Source organism: Equus caballus, chromosome 14 (genome assembly GCF_041296265.1).
Source record: "Equus caballus isolate H_3958 breed thoroughbred chromosome 14, TB-T2T, whole genome shotgun sequence".
Classification (NCBI taxonomy): domain Eukaryota; kingdom Metazoa; phylum Chordata; class Mammalia; order Perissodactyla; family Equidae; genus Equus; species Equus caballus.
Window position 1 is genome coordinate 45,267,387 of NC_091697.1, and position 23,256 is coordinate 45,290,642.

At 38.2% G+C, this 23,256-nt stretch overlaps 1 protein-coding gene across 6 annotated transcripts; it reads left to right on the forward strand.

The window, feature by feature from the left end:
• The first annotated feature begins 15,795 nt into the window (after positions 1-15,795).
• On the forward strand, positions 15,796-22,976 carry LOC106781591 (sperm-associated acrosin inhibitor). Of its 6 annotated transcripts, none has more exons than XR_011425046.1 (5): positions 15,803-15,977; positions 17,020-17,216; positions 18,667-18,704; positions 19,953-20,071; positions 21,347-22,976. XR_011425046.1 is itself a non-coding variant. In XM_070233075.1 (5 exons), exons 2-5 carry the CDS (start codon positions 17,661-17,663, stop codon positions 21,390-21,392), a joined length of 270 nt encoding a protein of 89 aa, XP_070089176.1. In that variant the 5' UTR covers positions 16,821-17,320; positions 17,651-17,660; the 3' UTR covers positions 21,393-22,976. The 6 variants fall into 6 exon arrangements, 3 of the variants coding, with proteins under 3 accessions (XP_070089175.1, XP_070089176.1, XP_023474128.2); XM_070233075.1 differs by lacking the exon at positions 15,803-15,977 and adding an exon at positions 17,651-17,727 and having other exon boundaries at positions 16,821-17,320; XM_023618360.2 differs by lacking the exon at positions 15,803-15,977 and adding an exon at positions 17,651-17,727 and having other exon boundaries at positions 16,830-17,216.
• Positions 22,977-23,256: the final 280 nt, after the last annotated feature.

A 23,256-nucleotide genomic window follows, 5' to 3' on the forward strand; every position in this document is an offset into this window, starting at 1 on the left:
GCAAACCGTGGTTACTTCTATGAAGTGATGTGTTTGTGTTTGTGTGTGTGTTAGTGTGCATGTGTGTTGTATGCTTTGATATTGTTTGGTTTTCTTTTGTATTGCATTATTATTCTAAAGACACCCCTTTTGCCTCTTTTTATTCATTTATCCTGTCCCTGAAGGATGCCTGTGTCCACCTGACTCTCCCAATTTTTCATTTTCTTTTCACTGGGAACTGATGCCTTTTTGAGAATTCAAACCTGTGTGTCACTTACATATAATTTTCTTCCCTGTAAACGTGACCTTTCCTACCAGCTCTTTTACAGTGTTTTGCCGGAATTTTCTCTTTTTAGATGATTTTAGCTCAATCTTAAGTTCCCAGTTCCCTTCTCTCTTTGTAGTTTTTTGTAGATTTTCTTTTTTCTTCTATGGCCTCTCTTCCACCCCTTGCTGTCCCCCACAAACCTGCTCTTTGCAAGACGCTTGCCTGCACTTGGAGTTCACGTAATAATCCTACTAACATTTGGAGATTATCTTTGTACATACAGGAAAAGTGAAGTTAGTATTTTTTCAGTTTTCTAGTTGTGCTGAGTAGAAATGATTGATGTGGTTTTCTTAGATCTTCTTGTGAATTAGTACAGTATTTGGATGATTCACAGAGAGATTTATCCCATTAACTTTTGGCTACCTGGAAATCAGTAAATTTTTTAAAATATCATTTTCACTTCTGCTGTCAGTGCAAGTTTCTTAATTAATAAACTTATTGTGGCATATTTTATACACCCTGTAATTCACTCAGTTAAAATGTAGAATTCAACAATCTTTAAAAGTAAGTAGTGAAACAATCACCATAATTCAGTTTTACAACATCTTTATCAAGACAGTGAGATCTCATATGCCCATTTACTGTTAATTACCATTCCCTGCACCTCCCACTCCAGCGAACCACTGACTTACTGTCTGTCTTTATGATTTGCCTTTTCCAGGCATTTTGTATAAACGGAGTTATTCGCTATGTGGTCTGTGTTACTGGCTTCTTTCAGTTTGTATAACATTTTCATGGTTCATCCATGTTGTTGCATACATAAGTCCTTCATTTCTTTTTACTGTTGACTAATATTCCTCTGATTGATATACCATGTTTATTTATCCATCCATTCATCACTTGACAGATATTTGGGTTGTTTCCACTTTTCTTTTTTTGAGGTAGATTAGCCCTGAGCTAACATCCATCACCAATCCTCCTCTTTTTGCTGAGAAGTTTGACCCTGAGCTAACATCTGTGCCCATCTTCCTCCATTTTCTACATGGGACACCTGCCACAGCATGGCTTGATGAGCTGTGTGTAGGTAGTGATTAAATTCTGGTGCTCCACATGGGTGTCACAGGCTCACCTGTGAGGTGATCCAAACCGGCGAGCCTGTGACACCCATGTGGAGCACCAGAATTTAACCACTATGTCACTGGGCCAGCCTTGGATTGTTTCCACTTTTTGACTGTTATGAATATATTTAAAGATCCCATTGCCTTCTAACTAGGAAAAATTTATTTAGGAATCCACACCTACACACATTATAACAAAATCAAAAGTGAATATAAAAAGGTAGTCTTAAGATTAGTCAGAAAGAAAGAATCATTATCAATAAAGAGATTAGATTGTCATCTGACTCTTCAACTTTTACAATGAAAGATGATGTCACTCTTAAACATGGACCACAAATCCTAAATAAAATCTCTTCATGCAAAATAAGGCAGTGTATAAAAATGTTGCCAAATGACGAGACTTTCTTTTACTAGCCCTCAACGATGAATTCAGATTAGATGTACGATGATTCACCATAGTAATGTATTAAAGATTTGAAAATTATCCTATTTCAATAAACAATTACAAAAGCTTTCGATAAAAGTAATCTATACTTACTGTAGAAAATCAGAATAAATTATAATGATTCTGCATATAAATTTGAAAAATATCTCAAATTAAATAATACGCAATTTTATGAATAACTACTTATGTGATAAATTATGAAGAAAGCAAGTGAATAATAAATAGAAAATTGAGTTTAATGATTCCCTCTGAGATGGGAGGTGGATGGAATTTGAGGGAAGAATCTCATAGGGAGGCCTACAAAGGTTACCAAAATGTTTGAATTTTTCATTTGGTTTCTGCTTAAAGGCATGTTTGTTTTGATATGGGCCTATAATAAGAACACATAAATTATTTATCATCGTTTTTAAATATGGTATTTCATAATAACATAATAAGAATGTTATTTTCAGTTGTGTCCTCTCTGAACACTTCTTTGTTGTCCGCGTTTTGCACACTGATCGTAACAAATACACAGGCCCCCATGTGGCTGCAACAGGAGACACAATCCAGTCTGTGCATCCAATGGCATTGCCTCTGGTCACTATCGTGTGTTTTTAGGGCTCGTAGGAGAGAGGAAAATAGTAAACATTTGCTCTTTTCACTTATGGAATTAGTGTCAGTATATCAGTAACTACTGTTTTGCTCCTAATCTAGTAATCATATACACAGTACACAACTGCTGTATTCCTATTAAAGCTAGAGAAAATATCCTCAAACTTTACCCTGGATCCTGCACTTCTGTTAGCTTTAGCTGTATGTGCTGATCCTGACTTGAATTCAAATACTTAAATAAATTAACAGTGTTTAATTTAATATAATGTTTATAATTAGAGACATATCTTGGAGATGTTGCAGGTTTGGTGCCAGACCACCACAATAAGGCAAAAGTGGTAATAAAGCAAGTCACGGAAAAATTTTGCTTTCCCAGTGTATATAAAAGTTATCTTTACACTATATTGTATTCTATTAAGTGTGCAATTGCGCTATGTCTAATAAAAGAATGTACATGCCTTAATTAAAAAATACTATATTGCTGGGGCTGGCTCAGTACTGTAGTGGTTAGGTTCCTGTGCTCTGCTTGGTGGCCCAGGTGTTCATGGGTTCTCAGGTTCGGATGCCTGGCACAGATGTAGCACGGCTCTTCCAGTCTCACTCTCACAACATCAATATAAAACAGAGGAAGATAGGCACAGATGTTAGCTGAGCGACAGTCTTCCTCAAGCAAAAGGAGGAAGATTGGCAACAGACGTTAGCTCAGAGCCAATCTTCCTCAAACACACACACAGAATATTGTGTTGCTAGAAAATGCTACCCATCATCTGAACCTCCAGCAAAACCTTATCTTTTTGCTGGTGGAGGGTCAGGCCTCAATGTTGGTGACTGCTGACTGATCAGGGTCACAGTTGCCAAAGGTTGGGGTGGCTGTGGCAACTTCTTAAAATAAGATAACAATGAAATTTGCCACATCAATTGAATCTTCCTTTCACGAATGATTTCTCTGTAGCATGTGATGATGTTGGATAGCATTTTAGTTGCAGTAGAAGTTCTTTCAAAATTGGAGTCGATCTTCTCCTACCCTGCTGCTGTTTTATCAACTACGTTTATGTAATATTCCAGATCCTTATTTGTCATTTCAACAATCTTCACAGCGTCTTCATCAAGAATACATTCCTTCTCAAGAAATTTCTTTTTTGGCTCATCCGTAAGAAGCAACTCCTCATCCATTACAGTTCCATCTTGAGGTTGCAGCAATTCAGTCACATCTTCAGGCTCCACTTCTCATTCTAGTTCTCTTGCTGGTTCGACCACATCTCCTGCTACTTCCTCCACCAAAGTCTTGAACCCTCAAAGTCATCCATGAGGGTTTGGATCAACTTCACCCAAACTTCTGTTAATGTTGATATTTTGACCTCTTTCCATGAATCACTAATGTGTTTAACGGTATCTAGAATGCAAGTCCTTTCTCAAAGTTTATCAATTGACTTTGCCTGGATGCATTAGAGGAATCACTGTCCATGACAGCTATAGCCTTAAGAAATGTATTTCTTGAAATCCAAAATTGTTCGTTGACCCATAGGATGCTGAATAAATGTTTTGTTAGCCGGCATGAAAACAATATTAGCTTCATTATAAGTCTCCGTGAGAGCATTGGGTAACCAGTTGCATTGTCAATGAGCAGTCACTTTTTGAAAGGAATCTTTTTTTCTGAGCAGTGGATAGTAATAGTCAGCTTAACATATTCAGAAAGCCATGTAGTAAACAGATTGCTATCATCCAGGCTTTGTTTTTCCATTTATAGAACACAGGAAGAGTAGACTTAGCATTATTCTTATGGACCTAGGATCGTCAGAATGGTGAATGAGCACTGGCTTCAACTCAAAGTCACCAGCTGCATTAGCTCCTAACAAGAGAGTCAGTCTGTCCTTTGAACATTTGAAGCCAGGCAGTGACTTTTCCTCTCTAGCTATGAAAGTCCTAGATGACAGCTTTTTCCATTATAAGGCTGTTTTGTGTACATTGAAAATCTGTTGTTTAGTGCAGCCCCTTCATTAATGATCTTAGCTAGATCTTCTGGATAAGTTGCAGCACTTGCTGCCTCACCTGCACTTTTGTGTTATGCAGATGGCTTCTGTCCTCAAATCTCATGAACTAACCTCTGCTAGGTTTGAACTTTTCTTCTGCAGCTTCCTCACCTCTCAGGCTTCATGGAGTTGAAGAGAGTTAGGGCCTTGATCTGGATTAGGCTTTGACTTAAGGGAGTGTTGTGACTGATTTTATTTTCTAACCAGACCACTAAAACTTTCTCTATATCAGCAATAAGGCTGTTTTCCTTTCTTATCATTCAAGTGTTCTCTGGATTGGCCCTTTTAATTTCCTTCAAGAACTTTTCCTTTGCATTCACAACTTGGCTAACAGTTGGCACCAAAGGCCTAGCTTTTGGCCTATCTCGGCTTTGAACATACCTTCCTCCATCAGGCTAATAATTTCTAGCTTTTGATTTAAAATGAGAAACATGCAACTCTTCCATTCACTTGAACGCTTAGAGGCCATTGTAGGGTTATTATTTGGCCTAATTTTAATGTTGTTGTATCTCAGGGAATGGGGAGGCCCAAGGAGAGGGAGCGACACAGGGGATCAGCCAGTCTTTGGAGCAGTCAGAACACACAATATTTATTGATTAAGTTAGCTGTCTTATATGGGCACAGCTCACGGCACCCCAAAACAATTACAACAGTAACAGCAAAGATCCCTGATCACAGATCACCATAAGAAATATAGTAATAATGAAAAAGTTTGAAATATTGTGAGAATTACCAAAATGTGACAGAGACATGCACTAAGCAAATGCTATTGGAAAATTCTGCCAATAGACTTGCTTGCTGCAGGGCTGCCACACACCTACAATTTGTAAAAAATATAATATCTGCAAAGTGCAATAAAGTGAAGTTCAGTAAACTGTGTTATTTCTATATCGTTCTTATATATCTCTCTACTCTTTACCTGGTGTTTATGGTCTTATTGTTATATATACTACATCTATAATTGTAATATATATTTAACCCCACAATATGTTGTTATAGTTATTACTTTACTTTCTTTCTTCATTTTCTTAACTTATTACTTCTTCGCTCCCTTGAATTCCATTATACTATTATTGGCAAATATACTGCACATATATTTCTATATTTTATAAGCCCAAGAATACACATATATTTGTATATTTTATAAGCTGAAGAATATATTATGTACACTTCTACACATGTTATTTTGTATAATTGCTTACTAAATAAGTTAAGGGAATAACAATATACATTAATAGTGTGCATTATAATTAATAATTACCTTTACTGGTGTTCCTTTTTTTTAATGTAGATTCCAATTACCATCTGGGGTAATTTTCCTTCAGCCTAAAGAACATCCCTTAGTATTTCTTATAATGTGGATCTGCCAGCAATAATAACTTTAGTTTTTGTTTATCTGTAAAAGTTATTTGTTCAGCCTCATCTTTGAATCGTCGCTTTACTGGGTAGGGGTTCTTGGTTGACTGTTTTTTCTGTGAGCACTTTGTATATGTTTTCCTACTGCATTCTGGCCCCATTTCCTCTGCTTAGATACTGGCTGTTAATGTTATTGGGATCTGGAGCCAGAGGTGGGAACAATGGCTAGCTTCTCCCTGAATGCCACGCACACTGTGGGATCTAAGCACTCAGTGGAGCTGCAGCAGTGGCCTCAGGGTCACTTGGCTTGCCTCTCCTGCTGTGGAATCATTGCCTCATGAGCTGGGGAAGGGCTGAAGGCATGCAGTATTCACAGTATGCCACACCGAATGGGGAGCCTCCATTCCAGAACTGGGAGTTCGGTGGAAGAAGGTAGTCCCACTTGTAGAATGCTCTCTCTCAGGAATTAGCCATCAACAGGCAGAGGTGGGTAAAAAGAGAAATGCTGGCATCCTGCTCTGTCTTGGAAGAAAACCCTCCCTCTGGGAGCAGGGTGAAGAGGAGGCCTGTGTTTTCGGTTAAAGCAGTCTGGAGTGGAGGCTCCACCTTGTTGACCTGGGAGAGGACAAGGGAGGAGCACCTCGGTTCAAATACTGCAGACTCTTCCCTTCCTTCTGAATTTTCATGGATCTACAGAATAGGTGTTTCTTCATTTGCTGTTTGCTCTTAAGATCTTTTCCAGAAACTTTATGTTTTTTTAAAAACTAACTTGCAGCAGTGTCACTGGAGGTGGGTCAGCGAAACTCCTCTTGCTGTCATTCCAGAAGCTGATCCCACTATACGCTTTTGCACGTGGATGCCAAATTAGTGTCTGCTTTCATCTAAAAAAACTCCCATTATTGTTTCTTGTAAGGCAAGGCCAAGGTATTCTAGCAACAAATCCTATTAGTGTGTTTGCCCCCATGAATGTCTTTCTTTTGCCTTCAGTTTGCTAAGAAATTATTCTGGGTATAAAGTTCTTGGTTGAAATTTTTTTCTTTCAGTACTTGGATTATGTTCTACCACTACTTTTGGTGTCCATATGTTTTTGAGAAGAAGTTAGCGGTTAATTATCTTCTTGTTCCCTTGTATATGACGGGTCATTTTTCTCTTGGTCCTCTCAATATACTCTCTTTATCTTTGACTTCCAGTATTTTGGCTATGATGTGTCTGGATTTGGATTTTTTTTTTTTTTTTACTTTTAAGTTAATCATAGTTCACTTTTTTACATGTGCAGAATGCTGCTTTTTAAATCAAATTTGAGAAATTCTCAGCTTTTATTTCTTTGATAATATTGTTCTGGTCTTTTTTCTCCTTGTATTCTACTGTTCTATTATGCATATGTTGGTGCATGTAATGTTGTTCAAAATTTCCTTGAGGTTGTTAAATTTACCTCTTTATTTTAGTTTCTCTTTGTGAGATTTCTTACTGACTATTGACCTAACCTCAGGTCACTGATACTTTCTTCTGCGAGCTCAAGTCTACTGATCCTTTACATTGAATCACTCTGTAAAGCTGATTGGCTAGTGAGGAAGAAAATAACTGACCCAAAATCTCCCTTAGTTCAAAAGCCTTTAGCGTCTTCCACTTACCACTGAGGGAAAGATGAAATGATTTAACATAGAATGTAAGGCAATGTGCCATCTGGTCTCAACTTCAATCACCAGATTTCTTTCTCTGCCATTCCAGAAATTCATATCCTTTGCTCTATCCCAGGGTTTCCCAAACCTGGCTCTGCCTGAGTCACCTCTAGAAGCTTTTAAAACATACCCAGCCCAGGACTCACGTATAGAAGTAATTCACAAGCTTGATAGTGGGATGGTACATGCCTCCACTTTAAAATTTTTCCAGGTGATTCTAATATAGGTCCAGTTTTTTTTTAAGTTCTAAGCTTAGGCTCTTTCTGTATTAACATTTCCAAACTGTTTCTTCTTTGTCCTGCTTGATTTTCTTGTCCCTTTCCAATGCATCAGCTTCAAAAGATTTCACATATTTTCTCTATCTCAAAATCTATACCTGCATGTATTTCCTTCTTTCCTCCTTGTACTCCTGTGTTCATCACATCAGATTGTCCCAAGCCTCCTGCTGAGGGAAGATGTAGTGATGAATATTTGGGAGGCATCTCTCATGACCTGCTTTATAGCCCCCACTGAGGACATGTAAGACCTCTGTCTCTTATCTGCCCAGATAAGAGCTATCAAGCTCCTCACTCTAATATCAGCAATGGTGACTTCTTTGGATGGAGCTTGATGGTGGAGGAGGAAAGATGAACAAGATAGCCACTGTTGCTTCACTGTCGTCTCTTCGTGTGAGGTGGGTCAAGTGCGGAACCTAGCCAGGTAGTCCTGGTGTATAGCCTTGCTGTGAGTATTGCTCCAGATTGAACCTTCTGTATGTAACTGTTCCTATTTTTCTGATGAGAACAGTGAAATTCAAATGAGAATGTTTACTCCAAATGTGGCCAGGCTCCTTGTGGGTTTAGGAGACTAATCAGCTCCTTCTCCTGTGTTCACCGAGAATTTTTGTGAACTTTCTCTCACGTCTCTAGGGCAGCCATCTGTTGACATGATAGTTCTTGTTGAATTATAAGGTCGAAGGGAAGAACAGAGGGCACAGTCCACCCTAACTAGGAATATAAGGGGTTGGAGTAGCTCCATTATAAGGAAAACACTTCCTAAATTGGCCCTGGATTCTGTTTGCCTGTCCATCAAAATTGAGCAATGCTCCCTGTGCCATTGTTGCAAACATCTTCAAGGGTTTCTTCCTCAGACTCGCTCACATGCCTCTCTTCTCATCATAGACCAAAGATATTTTCATCATCTTGGCCTTCACTCTTTATTCTGGTGAGTAAATGTTCTAGTCCTGTGGGAAACCTGTTGTGTATCTAGAAATAAAGAAACTTTAGAATGCAGTGGTTGTTTAAGCAGGTTTGTACTTCTTACATTAGGAAAATGACACAGAGCATGTTTTAAATTCCTTTTAAATATTTCACCCTTGAATTGGTTTTCCTCACTTCTCTCATATAGAAATTGAAACAGCGTGGTGAATTAGCACAGACAGTAGACTTTAGCTCTTCGTTCATCTGTGTCTCACGACCTTCACCGAAGTTCCTTTTCCTTTTGAGGCCCAGATTCCATGGTTGTTAATTGCATTCGTCGGGAAGGAATGATTCCCTTCCAGATCTGATATTCTTTGAAAATCGGATTGTCATCTCTGAGTCCCTGACATAAACCCTTGTCTAAGAAAATAACTCACCTACATCTCAGGTGAACAGTTATTTTGCTTAATGCTCAAAGTGGCCCATGAAGTTAAGAAAAAAGGCCCTGTTGTGTATCAAACAGAACTCTGAAAATAGAGCAGAATTTCTTCACAGTTAAGTGACTTCACATAGTGCACTGTCTTCCATCACAATGAAATGTCTCTTTTAGGAAGCTTTACAAAATTGGTATCTTCAAGTAGGGCATCAGGAGTTACCAAAAATAATATATGCTACTATTTGTCACAGAGCTAGATTAATTTGGGGGTTATTTCCTTCTAGGATTTGTATATATTTGAGAATTTATATTTTTGTTACTGTCACAAAATTCTTACTGCAATTAGTTGCAGTTTCTTGAGTAGGTCATTTGCATACATTTCTGCTACAGATATATGTGTGGGTTTCTTATCTTTTAAAACTGTTCTTAGGTTACAGAAACTGCTTTTCTAAAATCACCAAATTGCAGGAATTCCATAAGGTGCTACTGGTTCATTAGGGACACTTAAATTTCTAATCATCCTTAGTTTTTAAAATCACAGCAAAATTGACCAAACAAAATGTACAAAAGACTCATTCTTCAAAAAGCGAAATTATGAATGGGTTCTTATTACACCAAGGTCGAGATATAGAATCTAGCAAGCAATACAAAAGCCTTTAGCATTATCTATACAGGTGATAGTGTATTTAGCCTATTACCCCAAAATGCCGCTCATGGGTAATTATTAGCTGAGCCCGAATTTGAGAGATATAAAATGTATTTTGAGTAGAATTATTCATCCTAAGAAAAAAAAGGAAAAAAAATACCACTCCAATTATCAATTAGTAGGAAGATAAATAGTAATTATTTCTATGTGTCCACGTAGTGGACTATTACATAGGGGTGAAAATCAATAAACTACAGCTCTCAAATCAGTATATCTAAAGGTCATAGAGACTATAAAAGAAAGGCAGATAAGAAAACAATATGTATTGTTTTCTTTGTATAAATTACCACAATATCCAAAACTATACCAAATATATAAATCTAGTGAATGTATGTATTGCTACATACTGAAATACTAGAGGGGAGGTAGGGAACAATAAACAGAAAATTTAGTTTAGTGACTTCCTGTGTTGTGTGTGAGGCGAAGAATGAGAAAGATGGGACCTGGGAGGGGAAGATTATGTGTGTGTGTGGGGGGGGGGGGCAGTTGGCTACATTCTATAAATGCAGTCAGCTAGTTGCATGCTTTTTTAGGCCTTTTTCTTAATAGAATATTTTTATTAAAATATTGATAGTTTTACTATTTACTGTTGGGTGACTACAAAAGTGCTTTTCTTTAAACCTAAATATAGAATATATTTGTCATTTTTAGGATGTATGGCATTATGATCTAAGAAGATTATATTCATATGTTCTCTAACAAGTGTAAATTATCGATGTTTTACAGCCATACTGTGGTGCATACAGTCCTTAAAAACTTGAGAAAATTTTCCAGTCTGTGCAACCAATGGTTGCACTTACTGCAATAAATGTATTTTTTGCATCTTATTCAAGTAGGAACACACTAGTAAATATTTGCTCTTTCAAGTAGTGAAGAAATCATCACAAAATGAGAAGAAAATCCATTTGCTGGTAATCTAGGCATGCCATATAGAGGAAATAATTGTAATTTTTCTCTAAAAGCCTAGGAAAAACCCTTCTACCAGTTCTAAAAATTCTTACTTCTGAAAGTAGTATTTAAACTATCAGCATATCCATGCTGGATGTCCTGCAAATGCACAACCAGCTAATTTAACTTAATTGAATTCACTACGAGTAACTTTGGCGGACTAATAGCCAGTATGCTGTTATTCCAAAGCGCTAATGCTCCCCAGTAGATCTTGGTGAAGTCATGAGAATGAGCCTTGCAGACTTCCAGCCACAGGGAACATAACTGAGCAAGGAACAGACTGACAACTACACTCTGAAATCCATCACGATGGGCCCATTAATGGTAGAAAGGCCTCATGTGATTGTCAACCTTGTCCCCTGAAATCAGGATGGCCTTTGAAACCTTCCTTAGAGTGCAGAGCAGTCTGGGAAACCTCTACCAATTCTCTTCCCTTTTTGCTTCATTCTCAACGAGTTTGTGGTCCAAGGCTTTGCCAATCATTTTTGCCTCACTTCCTATTTTCTTTCACATGCATGTTCTCTCATAAAATCTTTGCCCATTTACTGTCAGAAGTTTGTCTGCCTCTTGGAAGATCTGGACTAACACTATAATACTGTCTTTTCTTAGGTCTAGTCGAAAGGTTAAGTGAGGAATGAGTAAGTGGGAAGGATCAAGCAGCCCCACAGTAGGGAGAGGACATGTGCAGGGCGGGGAGCAGGTGGGGTCCAGTGTCTTGGGCAAGTGGAGCACATCTTCACTGTCACGTCCCAATGTCAAATCTTCTTATTTAGAGTCATTTTGTGCACCGCCTAGAGGAGTTTAATATGTTCTTTTAATAATTGTTTCTTTTTTTCTCACTCTTTCTACAGAGAAAGCGGTGACAAATTTACAGTTGCTCATTATGGTAACTGCTGGCTTTTTGCTGAAGCTACACCTTCCTATGGCTTTTATTGTGATCCCATTTTGCAGTGGCTTCTACAGACAATTAGAGTTTCAAAATCAGGTTCTTCCCTTCTTAAAGGGCCAGGTGAATTCTATAGAATATAGGATGAAATAGAGGATTTTCCAAGTTCTTTCCAACTTTGAGATTTACTGATTTTTATTCTTTATGTTCACTTCTTCCACAACAGTTTGAAAAACTAGTATTTTAATTGCATGTTTTACAGTGTAAAACCTAATACAATTTGAAATCCTAAATATTTTGCTTGATAGAATGGTAAATAGCATTATATTTATTAAAATGCCCTTGTTTATCTGGTTGGGTAATGAGTTAAGACATACACACTTTTTCTTCCTTTTTTTTTTTTTTTTGAGGAAGATTGGCACTGAGCTACCAACCATGCCCAACTTCCTCTACTTTATCTGTGGGACGCCTGCTACAGCATGGCTTTCCAAGCAGTATGTAGGTCCACACTGGGGATCTGAACCAGCAAACTCTGGACTGCTGAAGTGGAATGGAGGAACTTGGGCCCCATGCCACTGGGCAGGCCCCAAGACATACACACATTTTTGCTACCTATAACCAAAGAGAGATTTTTCCAAAGTGATGAAATATTACATTACATAGGTGTTCAAAAAGTACTGATGACTTGGATTCTCTCTGTTCTAAAGATTCAGAACCTGCAGGAGAGGTTTCTGAGAAACTGAAAATCCAATCAGCACCAGAGGTTATATTATGATCAAGAATCTTAGGTAATACTGGCTTAGCCTCTAAGACCTAGATATGTCTATACTTGAATGAATGTGAACCTATAGAAAGATAAGCTAAGATTTATGAGATTTGGGGAAAAATTATATGTTTTTCATTCTTGGTCATAAATCAGTTGAGAGGTAGCTGGGTGGTCCTGGGATGACAGGCAACAATGCCTTCATTGACTTAGGACTTCTTTTATTATGTCCAAGTCAGATGTCTCTCCATTCGTCTCCAGCTTCCAGCCACAAGAAGCGGGCTTTAGCTGTGTGTCCAAAGGCTCATTTAAACTTTGAATGTAATGGCAGAAATGTAGATTGAGTGTAGGATGACAACTAGAAATGTGTGACATATACTATGCCAGGCACACTGTTCTTTGCAATAAATGCTTTTATATGTAAAAAACAGTCAATGTTGGGCTATTAAATCATTTAGCATCTCTAATATGCCTCTGAAGGATAGTATCCATTATAATGCTAATTTGCAGAACATTATAAACACACTTTGGTCACTTGCATCACCTTTCTTTCTGTAGATGACCTTTTAAAAAATTCTTCAGTGAACGCTCCTATACTCATTTGTGTATTCTTTTCTCTTATTTCAACTTAATTAAAGGCCTACTATATGTTATGCCGTATGTCCAACGCTAGAAGCAAGATGGTAAGCAAAAGCAGAGAGAGTCACTGTTCCCTAGGAATTTAAATGTACTGATTAAAGTTATTATGCACCAACGAATGGAAATGCTCCTTCACTGCATGACTGTTCTGCACAAAAGCTCTGAAACAGCTTCCCACATGTCATCTGACTTCGCTCTCCTGAGCATCTCGTTAGGTAGACAGCGGCTCTACATTTCAGACAGAATGAAAATAAGACACAGGAAACAACAATATTCTAAACCTGACATTTTGGTAATGAAAGGGAGTTTGGATAGAAAACTTACCATTTTATTCTTTTGAAAAACCAGTTTGTTGGGATGTTTATATACCCAAACTAACCAGTTTTAGGTATCATATAATAATTTAAAAAAAATATATATGTATACATATAGAGAGAGAGAATAGCAACTACCACCGCAGTTTGAATTTAGAGTGTTTACATTACCCAAAAAATGTCCTTCTTGCCACTGGAGCTTATTCCATCTTCCCACCCCCAACCCCAGGCCACCACTCATCTACCTTCCATTCCTCTTGTTCTGACTTCTCTGGACATTTTATGTAAAGAGAATGAAACAATGTTTTTTTGTATCTGCTTCTTTCACAACACATTTTTGTGGTTCATTCACACTGGAGCATAAATCAATGGTTTGTTACTTTTTAATGTTTAATAGTATTCTGTGTTGTATTGAATGGCCACATTTGTTTATTTATTCACTAGCTTATGTACATTGGGATTGTTACCACTGTTTGGCTATTAAGAAAAATGATACTATGAATATTATCATACAGGTCTTTTGATGGACCTATGTTTTCATTTTTCTTGGGTAAACGTCTAGAAGTAGAATGGGTGGTTCATATGGTAGGTCTATGTTGAATTTTTTAAGAATCTATGACTCCAATTTCCAAAGTAAGTGTACCTTCTCACATTCCACCAGTGATGTGTGAGGATTCCGTTTCCTCCACATCCTCACCGACAATCGTTCTTACATACCTTTTTAATAGTCCCTCTAGTTGATGGCTTTATTATTTTTATAATCGTAAAAATACACAATGGTCAAGGAGAGCCTCTTTGACAAATGGTGTTGGAAAAACTGGGTGTCTACATGCAACAGGATATAACTCGACCACAATACTGGATATTTAGTCTTACTGTGTAGCTACAATAACGAAAACAGTGTGGGATTAGTGAGGAGTTAGATATAGATCCGTGGGACTGAATAGAGAGCCCAGTAATATTGGTGCAAAACAAGTGAAGCTGGAAGTATTCTCTTTTCAACCACTAGTTCTGGAACACTTGAACAGGAATAGTCAAATACTGAAGACTGAACTGAAATTCACCCCTTATTAAAAGATTAAAATAAGGGGCCGTCCCGGTGGCTCAGCAGTTAAGTGCGCATCTTCTGCTTCTAAGTGGCCCAGCATTTGCCGGTTCAGATCCCAGGTGTGGACCTACACACCGTTTGGCATTCATGCTGTGGTAGGCATCCCACATATAAAGTAGAGGAAGATGGGCACGGATGTTAGCTCAGGGCCAGGCTTACTCGTCAAAAAGAGGAGGACTGGCAGTAGTTAGCTTAGGGCTAATCTTCCTCAGAAAAGAAAGAAAGAAAGAAAAAAAAGTAAAAATAAAAAAAGATTAAAATAAAATGAAGCCTAGATTTAAAGGTAAAAAGTAAAAATATAAATATTATAGAAGACAACATAGAAGAAACTCTTTGTGGCCTAGAGTTCTTAGATAATCTTACCAACAGAGAACAAAAATACTGAAATCAAGGGTCTGGCCCCATGGTGTACTGGTTCAGCTTGCACTCTCTGCTTTGCTGGCCCTGGGTTCACGGGATGGATCCCCTCACAGACCTATGCACTGCTTATCAAGCCATGCTGTGGCAGGCGTCGCACATATACAGTAGAGCAAGTTGGGCACGGCTGTTAGCTCCGGACTAATCTTCCTCAAAAACAGCACAAATAAACGGAAATCAAGGGAACTTAAGGTTGGAAAGAATTTGGAATATGTTGTATCCCAACTTTATTCCTTTAAAGGAATTATGTATGTTTGTATATTCTTATATGAAGATATGTCATTGACAGTTGAGTGAAAAAAGCTAGCCATGAGAACTAACTTTGATTTTATTGTTCTATCTCTATCTCTATCTGTCTATCTATCTATCTATGCATCTGTCATCTTCTTCTATCACTTTTAAGGCCAGCATCTGTAAATCTCTCTCAGCGCTACCTTCTTGTGCGTTTGCATCAAATCTCCTCTTGTCTCTATTTTATAAGAACACGTGAGATGACATATGCAGCTCATCTAGACAATTTATATATAAAGAGATAGTTGTATAAATGTGTATATCGATATACTCTCTCTCTATATATATATGATGCTAATATAAAATTGCATATAAAATATGTGTTATTACATATATTGTTAAAACATATGCATCTCTAGAAACATATATAGTGATATACACATGTGTAAACATATGCACACACAAGCAGGGACACATATATATACATGTGCATATATCTTTAAATATATATCCATGTGTACACTTGTGTGTGATTTTAGTATAGTTGTATATTAAATATCTGTACATTTATGCATATATATTTATACTATTACACACTTCAGAAAAATGGATGTGCAGCAAATAATCCATACTTCTAACAATCTCTTTAGTTGTTAATTTTGAAAACTTGTGGCCTGTTGTTCATCACAGGCAGTGTCTCCTGCTCTTAATCTCTGCTGATGAACACGTACAAGAGAAAAAGTCCAGTGCGTGGGACATAAGGAAGTCACAATAAATTCAAGTCTAAACTGCAGTTGATATTTCCCTCTGATGTCATGCCAGAAAGATTTGCCTGCACAATTGTCTCTGACGGTGTCCGTGTAACGATTTCAAAGAGCCCAGGTAAGTATAACAGTCACTTTTTGCATTTATCAGAATTGCTATCATTCCATTGAATCTGCATGAAACAGCGCTTGACTCAGAGGTTCTTGTCTAAATCTTGGCTTTCTTCACTGATAAAAAAGGCAAGTTAGATTAGGCTCACAAATGTGTGTGTAAGAGACAATTTAAATGCAGACTGTTTATATTTATCCCTAATATTTATGATAAATCTATGCGACAGAAGTTGTTGTTATCACGTTTAAAAGTAGGAAATTGTGGATTCCACAGCCTGAATACGGTGTCCAGGCTGCCTGGTGGTGGATGGGATTTGAACTCAGGACTTTCATCTGCCAACGCTCTTTGCGCTGAGTCAGGCTGTGGAGCAGATCAGCTAAACAGCTCTGATGAAATCTCCTCCCACTCAAACCCTACAGGGTCTCCTGCTTCACTTTGAGGTAAAGGTCCAGTTATTCAACCTACAGTTTAGGGCCCTGTCCCAGGTGGTCTCAATCTCACACCTGAGCCTTCTTTCTCTCCTCTTCTTAGTATTCACAAGCTGTCCTCCAGCCCGGGTTCCCAAAGCCGGCAGCCACAACGCTCATCTGGGAGCTTTGTGAACATTCCGGGTTGTGAAATTGTGCCATAGTTTTACAAGGTGTTCTCATGGGGGAAACTTGTTGAAAGGGACATGAGAACTCTGTGCATTAGTACTTACAGCTTGATGAGAATCTCCAATTATCTCAGAACAAAACATTTAATGAAAATCAAATTTCCAATTGAGCCTAATGTGCTTCTATTGTTGTCAAGTGCTAGGGGTCTTGGTATGTGTCTAGTCACCGTTCCCAAAACTCATTCTTCTCTTTCCTGTTTTGATTCTCCTTTCCTTCCTATTCGGTATCTTAGGAAGATATCATGTCTCATCTCTAAGGGTTTCGGAGCACTGATTTTCCCTCCTCCCTTCCCCATACTTCTGGGTACATCAGATCAAACTGACCCAAATCTCCTCCAGAGGGAATATCTACAGTGAATTCCTGTGAGGCCTCTCTCATGAGTTCCTTTACAGCCTCCAGGCAGAACAGAGAATGCCCCAGTGCCTTATCTGCCAGGAGCCATCTGTCTCACCCCCAGAGAGGTCTTCACCAACAGATCAATAAAGGAAACGCGTCAGCTGGGTGGCAGTGGTTGGGAAGAAGAGGTGAACAAGCTCAGCACGGTCTGTGGAGGTGTCGGCCTCGCTCCCCACGGCCTTCTCTGTTTCAGGTAGGTCCGGCGGGGACACTGTGGAGGGAGCCCTGGTGAAGACCATTGCTGTGAGGACAGCTGCAACTGAGTCCTTCCTGAAGGAACAGTTTGTATTTTCTGAGGTAAAACTGAGATTCCGAAGTGCATGTTTTCTTAAATGTAGCCAGGCTCCCTGTGGGCTGAGCCAAAGGCTGGGAGAGCAAATGGCTCCTTCTCCGATGTGCACAGAGGACTTGTCCTAGTGTTTCTCTCGAGTCTCTATGAGGCCTTCTGTTCACAGGCATGTCTTGTTGATTCTGACAGTTGGAGGAAGAAAAGAGGGGATAGTCCCTTCTAATTAGGAATCTTGGGGAGTAGAGTGCTTCCCTCACCCATCAGAAACTTTCATTGGGAAACGGGCTGTTTGTCCCTGTGCCACGTGTTAAGCACAGTCCTATGGGTTTCTTCTACAGACTTGACAAAATGTCTTTCTTCTCATCATGGATGAAAGCTATTTTCATCATTGTCTTACTATTTCCTCTACATTCTGGTGAGTAAATATTTCAGCCTTGGATGAAGCATTTCTCATAGAAAATTCAGGAAACAACTGGTATGGTCTAGGAATGGAGGAGCTTATTTTATTGGGTTTGTACTACATAAACTGGCAAAAGGAAACAGAGGAGGTTTACGAATATCCTTTTAATAATTGCACCAGTAGTTTTCTTTCTCTTCTTTCCCACTTTAGAGATGTGGAGACAGAGAGGTGGCTTAGAATGAGCAGTGGAACCTAGCTTTTCCTCCACCTACAATGAAAGACATTTGCCTGTCTTTAGAGGTGAAGAGTTTTTGGAGGTCAGATTCCATGACTGCTGAGAGCAAAGTGTGGGGAGCAATGATGTCTTCTGGATCTGGGGTTCTTTGACAATCTGCTTTGTTGTATGACAGCTCTGAGTAGAGTCCAGGCTTCATGTGAGCAGAGAACTCATCCCTCCCTCTGCTGACACCTTACCTTCTTTAAAGCATAAGGTGGCCCGTGAATTTCAGAGTAAAGCAGCTGTAAGGTATTGGATAGATCCCTGATCTCAGATCTGAGCACTAATTAATTAAGTAGTAATTAATTTCCTCATATTTTGTGACTTTATGCAAGGTGTAATGAATGGCATTAAGCAAGGCATTGTCGTCTCTGACGTGGATGTCTCATCTATAACAAAGACAGAAAAAAAGCAGGGTTTGGTGATTACTAAACAATACACAAAATTGTTTTTCACAGAATGAGGTTAATTGGGAAGTACGTTTCTAGATTTCGAGTTATTTTGTGAACTTATTGTTTTGCTACCATCCCAAAGGCTCGCTCATTTCTTGCAGGGTCTGGAGTAAGTAATTTGCCTGGTATTTTTCTGCTAAAAGATGGGGGAACTTCGCACCAGATACTCTGATAGTTTCTCCTCTTCTTCTTAGTTTTAATTTGTCCTTTGTGTTTTGGTTGCAGAAACTTCTTTTTCAAGACCAAACACAGTTCAAAGAATAGTAAGTTACTATCCGTTACTTTGGGAATTGAAAACGTAAAACTAGTAATTTTTTTTATGTTGTAACTTTTCATAGCAAATTTCATCAAACAAAATGTACAAGAGAATGATCCTTCACAAAATAAAAACAAGAAAAAAACTTGTGTTACTATTATACTGAGTCCAAGAAATAGAATCTTGAAACCCTTATAAGATCATTTGGGGTCTAGCCTTGTGGGAAGTGGTTAAGTTTAAGCACTCTGCTTCTGTGGTCTGGGGTTCTCCAGTTCAGATCCTGGGCAAGGACCTACACACTGCTTGTCAAGTTATGCTGTGGCAGGCATCCCACATATAAAGTAGAGGATGGGCATGGATGGTAGCTCAGGGCCAATCTTCCTCAGCCAAAAGAGGAAGATTGGCTGCGTAAGTTAGCTCAGGGCTAATATTCCTTATTCTCACAAAAAAGAATATTTTGGCATTGTAGAGAAGGTAAAAACATCCCGTTATGCAAAAGTTTCAATACCATGTGTAAGTCTTGTTATATACAAGCATTGGATATTGGTTAAGGGGTGTTTAAAGTAGGATTGTTTATCCTGGAAAAAGAAGATTTAAAATAATTTTCCACTTACAAGTAGGTAAACAAAAATTTTCATTCATTGATGGAGTGGAATGTCACATAGAGGTGAAATAAATGAACTATAGTTCTAAGCACCTGAATAGATAAATGTTACAAACATGTTTAAAAGTGAGTCATGTAAGAATACACACAGTATTGTTCATTTATGTAAATTCCCAGCACTACCATCGCTAAACACACAACATGTATTCTATTTGATTATATACCCGTGCACAAACACTCAAATATATGAATAAATACACATGCAGTGATGATCTGAAATCAGAGCATCTATTAGTGAAACTCTTGAGAAACACAAGGGAATTATAGGAAACTTACTTTTATGTTTTCTTGTGGTATGAAATAATGTGAGAAATCTGACCCAGGTGTAGAGGACATGGGGGCGGAGCCACTAAATTTTCAAAACACATTCTACCCTTTTTGGTTTTCTGAAAACGGTATTGTGTTTGTAAAAATATATGAATCATATTTTATGTCCAAGTGTATTGTGGACACCTTGATGTTTCTTTTTAAACCTCAATATACAATGTATTTATACCTTTTTGATGCAGGACATTTTGTATTAAGAACAAAGAATATTTTATTCACACAGTTTATTATCTGGTAAATTTTGTGTTGTCTCCTTATGTTTAGGGACCGGACTGTGACGTGTTTAAAGATCGATTAAATTTATGCACCAGAGAAAGGAATCCAATCTGTGCAACCAATTGCCGAACTTATTCCAATCCATGCGTTTTCTGCAGTGCAAAGATGTAAGAACGCAAAATTAAATATTGGCTCCTGAAAAATAATGAAAATACCATCACAAAATGATAGGAACATCCATATTTCTGATAATGTAGGCTTGCTATCTATGGAAAATTACTATCTCTGTAAAAGCCACAGAAACACACTTGTGCCTATCCCTTAAGTTCTTGTTTCTTTTTTTCTTTTAATTTTTTTTTAAAGATTGGCACCTAGGCTAACAACTGTTGCCAATCTTCCTTTTTTTTTTTTTTGAGGATTGGCACCTGGGCTAACAACTGTTGCCAATCTTTTTTTTTTTTGCCTGCTGTATTTCCCAACACCCGCCCCCCCTCCCCGGTACATAGTTGTATATCTTAGTTGCAGATCCTTCTAGCTGTGGGACATGGGAGGCTGCCCCAACGTGGCCTGATGAGCGGCGCCATGTCCGTGCCCGGATTCCGAACCCTGGGCCGCCGCAGCAGAACGCGAAAAACTTAACCATTCGGCCACGGAGCCGGCCCCAAGTTCTTGTTTCTAAAAGCAGTTTTGTATTTGATGTCTCATTATAAATCTATGGGATATTCCACAAATGTATAAACCAATTAACTTATTTAATTATTATGACTTACGAATGGAAGTCTAATGACCAATAAAAGGTAATTCAGACGTTGAGGTACTAAAAGATAACCTCCGTGATGTAGCTGCAAGCTACAGGGAGCATGACTGAACGAAAAATCTTACTGACTACAGAACTCTGAAATCCATGACAATGGGCCCATTCATGCTGGAAAGGGACCCCTCTGCTGGTCCACTTGGGCTCCTGAACTCCATGACAGACTCTTAACCTTCCTCAGAGAGTAGGGCATTCTAGGACACTTCCACCTGACCTCCCTTCCTGTATCCTTCACTCTAAAGGAGTCTGCAGTCTACAGTTTTGGCCAACCTTTCTGCCTGCCCATTTTCTCTCACAGGTGTTTCCTCTCATTTAATCCTCTACTTGGCTTCTACTTCTAGGGGACCTCTAAGACAAGCTCTAATCCTTTCCTCTCTCAGATCTGGAAAGGTTCCAAGACTGAGTCAGGACTGAGCACGTAGGGAGAGTCAAAGAGCTCAGGTCAGGGGAGGATGTGCACAGACCTGGGGAGCAGGCAGGACCCAGCTGCTTGTGGCCGTGGAGCACAGCCTCTCTTCTTCTATGTTCAAAGCCTCCTCATTGAGAAGCCCTTAGTGCAATATGCAGGTGATTTTAAATGTCCTTTTAATAATTTCCTTTTCCTTTTCTGTCTTTTTCTTCCTTACAGTGAATCTGGTGGAAAATTTGATTTTCTTCATTATCGTGAATGCTGACTTTACCCGAGCTACACATTCCTATGCCTTTTATTGCAGTCCCATTTTGCGGTAGTTTCTACAAGCAAGTAGAGTCTTCTCAGCAGAGCTTTAAATTCCTAGATGACCTCGTAAAGCCATTTGTGGTATAAAGATTGGAATATAAGATGTTGAATAATTTTTCCAAATCTAAGAATCTGTCACTGAAAGATTTTTATCCTCTATGTTGAATTATGAATGGCATTTGAAAAACTATCTTAAATATTATTATATAATATAAAGCCTAATGTAGTTTACAATGGTAAATATTTCAATCAATAGAAGTTAAATAATAGTATCTTTCTTAAAATACCATTTCTTTCTTTGGTTGGTTAGTGGGTTAGGCACACTAATACTTTTGATAACTATATTAAGGAAATATTTTCAAAAGTGAACACATAATATATTACTTCGATGTTTATTAACAGTACAGACACTTGGGCTCTTCTTTATCCTAAAGAATCAAAACCTCTAGGAGAGAGATCTGGGAGCTTGACTTCTAACAAGTACTCTAGGTCGATCTATGATCCCAAATGTTAGCAATATGGACTTCAATTCTAAAATATAGGACATGCATATAATTGAATGAATTGCAGAACATGTTCAAAGTTATTGTAAGGCATCTGATGTTTGGAAGAACAAGTTATATTACTTTCTTTATCTCTCACAAATCAGTCCAAAGACAGGTTGGTAACCCTGGGGTGCCAGAAAACTCTGCCTTCTTCAATCTAGGATTTTCATTAGTGGTCTGAGTCTCAAGCTTTTCCATTTCTCTCCACCTCTCAGGCAAGGAGAAGCCAGCTGTTTTTGGGTGGCCAAATACTCCTTTAAAGCTTGATTTTAATGGCAGTAATGTAGATTGACTACTGGAAGAGAAGTATCAATCTGCTCCATATATGATATCAGGCCTGCTCTTCTTTTCACTAAACATCTTCTACAGTAAAAGGGTGATTCTTGTGGGAGGTGCTCATTCATTTGCATTCTTTAGTATTAATTCTTAATGAAAACATTTAGAAGAATGTACATTTTTAGAGCCACATGATGAAAGTGCATTCACTTTCATGCCCGTTTTCATTACAGAGAACCCATATAGAACACCTTATTCAGTGAATGCTGACAAATTAATACATATGTGCTTTTTACTTTTTTGAAGTTGATTTTAATTTTTTTCTTTTTACTGATATGTGTCATAAAATGAACAAAAAACCCTACTATGCATTGAGCCCTGTATTCTGATAGGGAAAAGTTGGTCAGCAAAAGGAAATATTGTAACTGTCCTCTAGGGACGATCAGTGTATGGTGTAAGTTCGTATCCATTCGTGAATGGGGATCCACCTCACTGCACGACTATTTCCACACAAGCTTTGTGAGTCAGCCTCCCACATCCCAAGTGTTATGGAACTTCGTTCTTAGAAGAATCTTGCTGGATAAACATCTGCTCCAAATTTCAGCTATAATGAAAGTGAGACACAGGAAAGTTAACAATATTTAAAATCTGACACTTGATAAGAAAATATGTGTTTATATTTGAGATAAAATTAATAAAACAAAATTTGTCAGTTTAAAGCAGACAATTCTGTATTTTTTAGCAAATATTTCTTCACAATGTTGTACAACCATCACCACTATCTAATTTCAGAACATTTCCATCCTCTCACATTTGAAAAACAAAAATCAAACAAAAGACCACTACTTCCCAATTCCCCATCAACCCCTGGCCACCACTAAACTACTTCTTTCCTCTGTCGATTTGCCTATTGTGGGCATTTCATAGAAATGGAATCATAGGATATGTGTATGTCTTTCACATGAAATGAATTATATGTAGATATAGATAAGTATAGAT